Source organism: Heterodontus francisci, chromosome 34 (assembly GCF_036365525.1).
Source record: "Heterodontus francisci isolate sHetFra1 chromosome 34, sHetFra1.hap1, whole genome shotgun sequence".
In the NCBI taxonomy this organism is placed as follows: domain Eukaryota; kingdom Metazoa; phylum Chordata; class Chondrichthyes; order Heterodontiformes; family Heterodontidae; genus Heterodontus; species Heterodontus francisci.
Genome location: NC_090404.1, coordinates 9,437,351 through 9,448,200, shown reverse-complemented (window position 1 = coordinate 9,448,200; position 10,850 = coordinate 9,437,351). Strand labels below are relative to the sequence as shown.

Below are 10,850 nucleotides of genomic sequence, written 5' to 3'. Positions count from 1 at the left end.
TAGTATAAATGGGTGATTGATGGTCGGCACAGACTCGGTGGGCCGAAGGGCCTGTTTCAGTGCTGTATCTCTAAACTAAACTAAATTAAAACAAATGTGAAATGATTTATTTCACATTTATACAGAATATTAAACTCCAGCCCGGTTATTGTGTTTATTAACAGCAGTATAAAAAGAATCTCCAACTGTCAGGACAAACACAGTTCAGTCCTGGATGTGATTAACAGCAGCAATAACAGCAGAATCCAACCCCTGCAGTCACTTGTGAACTCGCTGGTGACCCATCAGGTTGGAAACTGGTGAATCCCTTCCCACACACAAAGCAGGTGAACGGTCTCTCCCCAATGTGAAGCCATTGGTGTGCCAGCAGGCTGGATTTCTGAGTGAATCCCTTCCCACATATGGAGCGTGAGAATGGCCTCTCCCCAGCGTGAACTTGCAGGTTGGTTGACTCAGTGAATCCCTTCCCACACAAAGAGGAGAACAGCCTTTCCCCAGTGTGAACTCTCATATGGAGCTTGGATAATGCTATGAATCCCTTCCCACACATTGAGCAGGTGAACGGCCTCTCCCAGTGTGAGTGCGCTGATGAATTTCTAGCTTTGATGGGCAATTGAATCCCTTCCCACAGTCCCATTTCCACGGGTTCTCCATGCTGCGGGTGTCCTCATGCCTCTCCAGGTTGGATGATCAGTTGAAGCCTTGTTCACACACAGAACACATGTACAGTTTCTCTCTCCTGTGAACAGTGATGTTTTTTTTCAGGTTGTGTAACTGGTTAAAGCTCTTTCCACAGTCAGTACACTGGAGCACCCTCACTCGGGTATGTGTGTCTTGATGCTTTTCAATTGATGTTTGAAATCTTTTCCCACAGACCGAACAGACAAACATTTCTGCTTCCACATTCCAAGTCTGATGATATTCAGGTCCTGATGAATTGAGTGACTGTCAGATCTTGATGCAGTATTTGGATTGAGCTTCCCGTCTGCAAATCTTCCCCTTGTAATACCCTGTAAAAGGAGTTTACACAGAATTACATTGAATATACAGCATAGAAACAGGCCATTCAGCCCAGCTACTCTGTGCTGGTGTTTCTACTCCCATTCCGTCTACCTCATCTCATCCTTTCAGCAGATCTTTCTATTCCCTTTGCTCTCATCCACTCGTCTAGTTTCCTTTTGAAAGTATCTCAGCTTTTTTCCACAAGAACTTGCTGCCGTAGCGAGTTTCACATTCTAAACACTCTGAGTAAACACATTTCTCCTTATTCCCCTGTTGGATTTATCAGTAACTATCTTGTATTTATGGCCCTTGGTTTTGGATTGTCCCACAATTCGAAAAATTCTCTCCACATCTGCAAGATCCCACCCGGCAGACTGGTCAAAAAAGTAAGAGCCCACAGGATCCAAGGACAAGTGGCCATTTGGGTCCAAAATTGGCTCAGTGCCAGGAAGCATAGGGTAATGGTCGACAGGTGTCTGGTGACTGGAACGCTGTTTCCAATGTGGGGGGGGGGGGGGGGGGGGGGTCACAGTGCTCAGTCCTGTGCTTTTTGTGGTATATATCATTGATTTAGACGTAAACATAGGGGGCATGATTAAGTAATTTGTTGATGATACAAAAATTGGGCATATGCTTGATAATGAAGAAGAAAGCTGTATAGACTGCAGGAAGATATCAATGCACTGGTCAGGTGGGAAAAAAAGTGGCAAATGGAGTTCAGACTGGAGAAGTGTGAGGTAATGTATTTGGGAAGGGCAAACAAGACAAGGAAATACACAATAAATGGTAGGTTCCTGAAAAGTGTGGAGGAACAGAGGTACCTTGGAGTGGAGATGTTTAAGGAGATATTCAATTCCTCCCAACTAAAATATATTCCAGAGAGGAAGAAAGATTTTCAGAGGGGGAGAAACATCCATGGCTAAGTAAGGAAGTTAAGGATAACATAAAGACAAAAACTAAGGCATACCATATTGCAAAGGTCAGTGGCAGGCTGGAAGATTGGGAAAGTTTTAAAGATCAACAAAGGGTTACTAAAAAAGTAAGAAAAAGAGCAAAGGTAAATTATGAAAGAAAACTAGCACAAAATATAAAAATGGATAGCAAAAGCTTCTATAAGTATATAGAACATAGAACATTACAGCGCAGTACAGGCCCTTCAGCCCTCGATGTTGCGCCGACCTGTGAAACCATCTGACCTACACTATTCCATTTTCATCCATATGTCTATCCAATGACCACTTAAATGCCCTTAAAGTTGGCGAGTCTACTACTGTTGCAGGCAGGGCGTTCCGCACCCCTACTACTCTCTGTGTAAAGAAACTACCTCTGACATCTGTCCTATATCTATCACCCCTCAACTTAAAGCTATGTCCCCTCGTGTTTGCCATCACCATCCGAGGAAAAAGGCTCTCACTATCCACCCTGTCCAACCCTCTGATTATCTTATATGTCTCTATTAAGTCACCTCTTCTCCTCCTTCTCTCTAACGAAAACAACCTCAAGTCCCTCAGCCTTTCCTCGTAAGACCTTCCCTCCATACCAGGCAACATCCTAGTAAATCTCCTCTGCACCTTTTCCAAAGCTTCCACATCCTTCCTATAATGCGGTGACCAGAACTGCACGCAATACTCCAGGTGCGGCCGCACCAGAGTTCTGTACAGCTGCAGCATGACCTCGTGGCTCCTAAACTCGATCCCCCTACTAATAAAAGCTAACACACCATATGCCTTCTTAACAGCTCTATTAACCTGGGTGGCAACTTTCAGGGATTTATGTACCTGGACACCAAGATCTCTCTGCTCATCTACACTACCAAGAATCTTCCCATTAGCCCAGTATTCTGCAATCCTGTTACTCCTTCCGAAGTGAATCACCTTACACTTTTCCGCATTAAACTCCATTTGCCATCTCTCAGCCCAGCTCTGCAGCCTATCTATGTCCCTCTGTAACCTACAACATCCTTCGGCACTATCCACAACTCCACCGACCTTCGTGTCATCCGCAAATTTACTAACCCACCCTTCTACACCCTCATCCAGGTCATTTATAAAAATGACAAACAGCAGTGGCCCCAAAACAGATCCTTGCGGTACACCACGAGAAACTATACTCCAGGATGAACATTTACCATCAACCACCACCCTCTGTCTTCTTTCTGCTAGCCAATTTCTGATCCAAAAGCACTAATTCACCTTCAATCCCATACTTCTGTATTTTCTGCAATAGCCTACCGTGGGGAACCTTATCAAACGCCTTACTGAAATCCATATAGACCACATCCACGGCTTTACCCTCATCCACCTGTTTGGTCACCTTGTCAAAAAACTCAATGAGGTTTGTGAGGCACGACCTACCCTTCACAAAATCGTGCTGACTATCTCTAATGAACTTATTCTTTTCAAGATGATTATAAATCCTATCTCTTATAACCTTTTCCAACATTTTACCCACAACCGAAGTAAGGCTCACAGGTCTATAATTACCAGGGCTGTCTCTACTCCCCTTCTTGAACAAGGGGACAACATTTGCTATCCTCCAGTCTTCCGGCACTATTCCTGTCGACAATGACGACATAAAAATCAAGGACAAAGGCTCTGCAATCTCCTCCCTAGCTTCCCAGAGAATCCTAGGATAAATCCCATCTGGCCCAGGGGACTTATCTATTTTCACTCTTTCCAAAATTGCTAACACCTCCTCCTTGTGAACCTCAATCCCATCTCGCCTAGTAGTCTGTATCTCAGTATTCTCCTCGACAACATTTTCTTTCTCCACTGTAAATACTGACGAAAAATATTCATTTAACACTTCCCCTATCTCCTCCGATTCCACACACAACTTCCCACTACTATCCTTGATTGGCCCTAACCTATCTCTAGTCATTCTTTTATTCCTGATATACCTATAGAAAGCCTTAGGGTTTTCTTTGATCCTATCCGCCAATGACTTCTCGTGTCCTCTCCTTGCTCTTCTTATCTCTCCCTTTAGATCCTTCCTGGCTAGCTTGTAACTCTCAAGCGCCCTAACTGAGCCTTCACGTCTCATCCTAACATAAGCCTTCTCCTTCCTCTTGACAACCACCTTGATAAGGTGGTTAAGAAGGCATATGGGATACCTTCCTCTATTAGTCAAGGACAGAATATAAGATCTGGGGGTTCATGTTAGAACACTAGTTAGACCGCAGATGGAGAACTGTGTACAGTTCTGGTCACGTGACAGGAAGGATGTGATCGCACTAGAGAGGGTAGAGGGGAGACAGTGAGAAGGTAGAGAGGAGATTTACAAAGATGTACCAGAAATAGAGAATTTCAGCTGCAAGCAAAGATTGGATAGGCTGGGGTTGTTTTCTTTGGAAGAGGGGAGGCTGAAGGAGGATTTTATTGAAGTGTATAGAATTATGAGGGGCCAAAATAGAGCGAATAGGAAGGATGTATTTTTCCCTTAGCAGGGAGGTCAATAGTGAGGGGGCATCGATTTAAAACAATTAGCAGAAGGATTAGCAGGGAACATGGGAGATTTTTTTTCATGGGGGTCTGGAACTCTCCGCTTGAAAGGGAGGTAGAGGTAGAAACCCTAATTGCATTTAAAAAAAATATCTCTCAGTATCTAACCTGTCAAGCCCCTTTGTAATCTTGAATGTTTCAATGTGATCACCTCTCATTCTTCTAAACCCCAGAGAATAGAGACCCAATTTACTCAGCCTTTCATCGTCGGACAACCCTCTCAAACCAGGGACCAATCTAGTGGTAGGGGGCCTATAAACTACTCCCACCAGCGTTTTCTTACCCTTGCTATTCCTTGTCTCCACCCAGACTGATTTTACTTCCTGTTTTTCTGAGTCAAGATCCTTTCTCACTAATATCCTTTTGTCATCCTTTATTATCAGAGCTATCCCTCCTCCTTTTCCATTCTGCCTGTCTTTTTGAAATATTGTGTACCCTGGAATATTTATTTCCCAACCTTGGTCACTTTGTAACCATGTCTCTGTGATGGCGATTAGCTCTAAACCATTTATCTCTATTTATGACACGAGTTCATCTATCTTATTGTGGATGCTCTGCACATTCAGATAAAGTGACTTCAGTTTTATTTTTTTAAACTACTATTCCCTGCAGGGTCCTTACTCTCTGAAGCACTATTACTGTTCAACTCTCTGTCCCTTCCTGTCCCACTCAGCTTGTCTTTACCCACATCAATATACTTTTCTATTACCTTAACTTTCACCTTTGGATTTCTAAATCTCCCTTCAACCAAACCCTCCTCCTCTGTGAGTTTAAAGGCATTTTTGTCCCGACTCTGACCATATTTGCTGGTACACACTGTCCCTTCCTGTCACACCCATTACCCGTATCGCTACCCTGCACTATTGCCTTGTCCTTTGGCTTTAACTTTTCAAATCTCCCCTGACATGAACCCACACTTCCCCCACAACTGTTTAGTTTAAAGTCCTTTCTGCAGCTCAGCCCTAGTTATATGACTCATCAGAACACTAGTCCCAGCACAGTTGAGGTGAAGCCTGTCCCAGCGGTACAGCTCCCTCCTCCCTCAGTACTGGTGCCAGTCACCCATCAATCGAAACCCATTTCTCTCTTATACCAATCTTTGAGTCATGCATTCAACTCTCTGCTGTTATTTACTCGAAGCCAATTTGCTTGTGGTTCAAGTGGTAATCCAGAGATGATCACCTTTGTGATTCTCATTTTTTAATTTAGCCCCTAGTTGCTCACACTCCCTCAGCAGAACCTCTTTCTTAGTCCTACCTGTGTCTTTGGTATCCACATGCACCAGAGCAACTGGATCCTTCCCCTCCCACTCCAGCTTCCTCTCCAGCCCCAAGGAGATGTTCTTAACCCTGGCACTGGGCAGGCAACACAGCCCTCGGGACTCACACTTCTGCTGTACACAACAGTATCGAGTCCCCTACAACTACATTCCTTTTTATTCCCCCCACTTGAATGGCCCCCTGTACCATGGTGCCCTTGTCAGTTTGCTCATCCACCCTGCAGTCCCTGCTCTCGTCCACACAAGCTGCAAGAACCGCGAATCCGATGGACAATTGTAGGGACAGAGGCTCCTCCAGTGCTACCTTCTGGATCCCCATACCTGCCTCACTCACAGTCACACCCTCCTGTCCCTGACCATGGACCAAATCTGAAGTACTTATCCTTAGGGGTGAGACTGCCTCCTGGAACAAAGCATCCAGTAACTTTCCCCCTCCCTGATGCATTGCAGTGTCCAAAATATGGACTTCAACTCTGAGCTGAAGTTCCTCGAGCTGCAGATACTAACTGCAGATATGGTTGCAGTGGATCACACTGGTATCCATCAGCTCCCACATGCTACTGCTGCAACACATCACCTGCCCGTCCATCTTTATTGGGTTTTGTTGAACTAGTTAGGTTTCAAGTTTAGAAATAGCACTGATAATTTGTAGTTATAGTAAGTAGTTCAACTAGTTAAGCCACAAATTTAATGCAATACTTTTATCTTGCCAGGACCAGTTTAAACTACTGACCCAGTTTAGAAAGGGAAAAAAACTTAACTCACCAACCAATCACCTACTTGCTCCCTAATTAATGCTTCTGGGCTTCAGCTCTCACTGTCTCCTGCTCCCGCTCTTGGATCACTGCTTGTTCTGTAAAAGACCAGAACTGCACCTCCTCCCTCACTGCACCAAATTCCCCAGTTCAGCACTTAGTCTTCAAGACTCAGTCAAGCAGATCTTTGTGCATTAGAAAAACCTCCTGTATTTATACTAACTAGAATTTCAGAGACCTGAGTCAGGCCCTGCTGACTAGGGAACCAGTTCTAACTGGCTACCTAAGTAACTAACTGTGCAGCTGACACTAGCAGGCAGCTTGTTTACCATTGACTAAGATTGAAAGAAACTACAATTTAATGTTAAAGTCAAGTTAAATACTAAATACAACTTTGATTAGATTTTAGAAAGAGATCAACCCTTGAAATTCCCACACTTAAATTCCCGAATTAAACACTCGTGGTTCTGTGACATTAATCCAAAGGCTGTGAGTTTGAATCCTGCCTCGGCAGTTTGAGAATTGGAAGTCAAAGCCTGAAAATAAAAAAAGCTGACTGTCAGTAGAAGTGACCATGAAGCTGCCGGATTGCCTAAGAACTAGTGTCCTTTAGGGAAGGAAATCTGCTGTCCTTACCTGGTCTGGACTACGTGTAACTCCAGACCCACAGCAATGTGGTTGACTCTTAAATGTCCTCTGAAATGGCCTAGCAAGCCACTCAGTTGTATCTAACCGCTATGAAGTCCATAAAAAAGAATGAAACCGGACGGACCACCCAGCATCGACCTAGGCACTGGAAACGACTATGGCAAACCCAGCCCTGTCGACCCTGCAAAGTCCTCCTTATAACATCAGGGGGCTTGTGCCAAAGTTGGGAGAGCTGTCTCACAGACTAGTCAAGCAACAACCTGACGTAGTTATACTCACGGAATCGCACCTTACAGAAAATTTCCCAGACACCACTATCGCCATCCCAGGTATGTCCTGTCCCACCGATAGGACAGACCCAGCAGAGGTGGTGTCACGGTATACAGTCGGGAGGGAGTTGCCCTGGGAGTCCTCAACATCGACGCCAGACCCCATGAAGTCTCATGGCATCAGGTCAAACATGTACAAGGAAACCTCCTGCTGATTATCACCTACTGCCCTCCCTCAGCTGATGAGTCAGTACTCCTCCATGTTGAACACCACTTGGAGGAAGCACGGAGGGTGGCAAGGGCGCAGAATGTACTCTGGGTGGGGGACTTCAATGTTCATCACCAAGATTGGTGTGGTTGCACCACTACTAACCGAGCTGGCCAAGTCCTGAAGGATGGGCGGCGCAGTGGTTAGCACCGCAGCCTCACAGCTCCAGCGACCCGGGTTCAATTCTGGGTACTGCTTGTGTGGAGTCTGCAAGTTCTCCCTGTGTCTGCGTGGGTTTTCTCCGGGTGCTCTGGTTTCCTCCCACAAGCCAAAAGACTTGCAGGTTGGTAGGTAAATTGGCCATTATAAATTGCCCCTAGTATAGGTAGGTGGTAGGGAAATATAGGGACAGGTGGGGATGTGGTAGGAATATGGGATTAGTGTAGGATGAGTATAAATGGGTGGTTGATGGTCGGCACAGACTCGGTGGGCCGAAGGGCCTGTTTCAGTGCTGTATCTCTAAACTAAACTAAACTAAACATAGCTGCTAGACCGGGTATACGGCAGGTGGTGAGGAAACCAACAAGAGGCAAAAATATAATCTGCCTGCGCAGCTACATCTGTCCATGGCAGTATTGGTAGGAGTGAGCACCGCACAGTCTTTGTGGAGACGAAGTCCCGACTTCACATTGAGGATACCCTCTATCGTGTTGTGTGGCACTACCACTGTGTTAAATGGGACAGATTTTGAACAGATTTAGCAATGCAAAACTGGGCATCCATGAGGTGCTGTGGGCCATCTGCAGCAGCAGAATTGCACTCAACCACAATCTGTAACCTCATGGCCCGGCATATCCCCCACTCTATCATCACCATCAAGCCAGGAGACCAACCCCGGTTCAATGAAGAGTGCAGGAGGGCATACCTCAAAATGAGGTGTCAACCTGGTGAAGCTACAACCCAGGACTACTTGCAAACAGCATAATCAACATGCGATAGACAGAGCTAAGCAATCCCATAACCAACGGATCAGATCGAAACTCTGCAGTCCTGCCACATCCAGTCGTGAATGGTGGTGGACAATTAAACAACTAACTGGAGGAGATGGCTCCGTAAATATCCCCAGCCTCAATGATGGGGAAGCCCAGCACATCAGTGTAAAAGATAAGGCAGAAGCATTTGCAACAATCTTCAGCCAGAAGTGCAGAGTTGATGATCCATCTCGGCCTCCTTAAGTCCCCAGCATCACAGATGTTCCAGTCCCGGCAACATCCTCGTAAATCTCCTCTGTACCCTCTCGAGTTCAAGTACATCCTTTCTCTAATGAGGTGACCAGCACTGCACACAGTACCCAAGTTGTGGCCTCACCATTGATTTATACAGTTCCAGCATAAACTCCCTACTCCTTTATTCTATACCTCAGTTAATCGGGGAAAGGGAATATGAACTCTGCTCCCTCAATTCCTTTCACACTAAAACTATCCCAGTTAATATTGGGGTAGTTAAAATCCCCTATTACTGCCCTATGTTTCTTGTACTTTTCAGAGATTTACCTACATATCTGCTGTTCTATTTCCCTCTGACTGTTTGGGGGTCTATCATACACTTCTAGCAGTGTGATTGCCCCTTTTTTGTTCCTTAGCTCGATCCATATGGCCTCATTTGATGAACCTTCCAACAGATCATCCCTTCTCACAGTTGTAATAGTTTCTTTAACCAAAATTGCCACTCCCCCTCCTTTCTTACCCCCTCCATATTGCATCTGAAAACCCTACCAGGAACGTTGAGTAGCCATTCTTATCCCTCCTTAAGCCATGTTTCTGTGATAGCTATGATATCACACTGCCATGTGTCAGTCTGTGCCCTCAGTGCATCTGCTTTATTTGTTATACTCATTGCATTGAAATAGATACCCTTGAGCACTGCCAAACTCTTTTCTTTTCTAACTTTTGTCTTCCAGACTCATCCATTAATTTTCTGCCTTCCACTTTAATTTCTGATTTTGTCCCAACTGAGTCTACCTTCAGGTCCCCATCCCCATGTCAAACTAGTTTAAACCCTCCCCAACAGCACAAGCAAAATATCCCGCAGGGAACTCAGTCCCAGCTCTGTTCAGGCGCAACCCATCAGGCCTGTACAGGTCCCTCCCATTTCCCAATTTCCTAATGTCCCAAGAATCTCTAGCCCTCCCTCCCGCACAATCTTTCCAGCCACGTATTCATCTGTCTTATCCTTCTATCTCTACACTCACTTGCGAGTGGCACTGGGAGTAATCCAGAGATTACTTTTGAGGTCCTGCTTGCTAATTTCTTACCGAGCTCCCTAATCTCTGACTGCAGGCCCACATTCTTCTTTCTCCCTATGTCGTTGGTTCCAAATAGACCACGACTGCTGGCTGTTCACCTTCCCCCTTCAGGATGCTCTGCAACCACTCAGTGACATCCTTTAACCTGGCACCAGGGAGGCAACACACCATCCTGGATTCACATCTGCGGTCACAGAAACGCCTGTCCATTCCCCTGACTGTTGAATCACATATCACTATGGCTTTTCCAGTATTCCCTGTCCCCCCCCACCCCCACCCACCCCACCCCCCACCCCCCGTGCAGCTGAGCTACCCATAGTGCCATGGATTTGGCTCTGGCTGAATTTCCCAGATGAACCATTACCTTCCTCAGTATGGTCTCCTGCACTACCTGCCTGTTTCTTTTTGACTGCCCGGTGGTCACCCATTCCCCCTCTCCCTGCATACCTTAAAGCTGTGGGGTGACCACTTCTATAAACATGCTATCCATGTAGCTCGCATCCTCACAAATGCACTGCAATGTCATCGGCTACCGCTCAAGTTCCAAAACCCGGAGCTCAAGCTGCCGCAATTGACAACACTTCCTGCACAAATGGTTCTCCAGGATACAGGAAGCATCCTGGAGTTCCCAGATAGCACAGGAGGTGCACTCTCAAGGTTGATGCAACCCTGCCATTCCTTTATTTATTAGATGATCTTTATCTGCTGCTAAAAAAAGTTACAAATAATAAATCACCTTAGAATTATGAATAAAACCTTACTAGTACTGATAAATCCTACTACTAATCATTACAGTTCACCAGTTAAAATAAACCTTTACTCAAAAGAAACTCACCAGCTACTCAGTAAAATAAAAGCAAAATACTGCGGATGCTGGAAATCTG

At 45.4% G+C, this 10,850-nt stretch overlaps 1 protein-coding gene across 1 annotated transcript; it reads right to left on the bottom strand.

Annotated features, from left to right (window-relative positions):
- Positions 1–220: 220 nt before the first annotated feature.
- Positions 221–10,850, bottom strand: LOC137348595 (gastrula zinc finger protein XlCGF8.2DB-like). Its single transcript, XM_068013879.1, has 2 exons — positions 10,802–10,850; positions 221–1,010 (listed from the first exon to the last, which is right to left on the bottom strand). The coding sequence occupies exon 2, from the start codon at positions 635–637 to the stop codon at positions 221–223; it is 417 nt and encodes a 138-aa protein (XP_067869980.1). The 5' UTR covers positions 638–1,010; positions 10,802–10,850.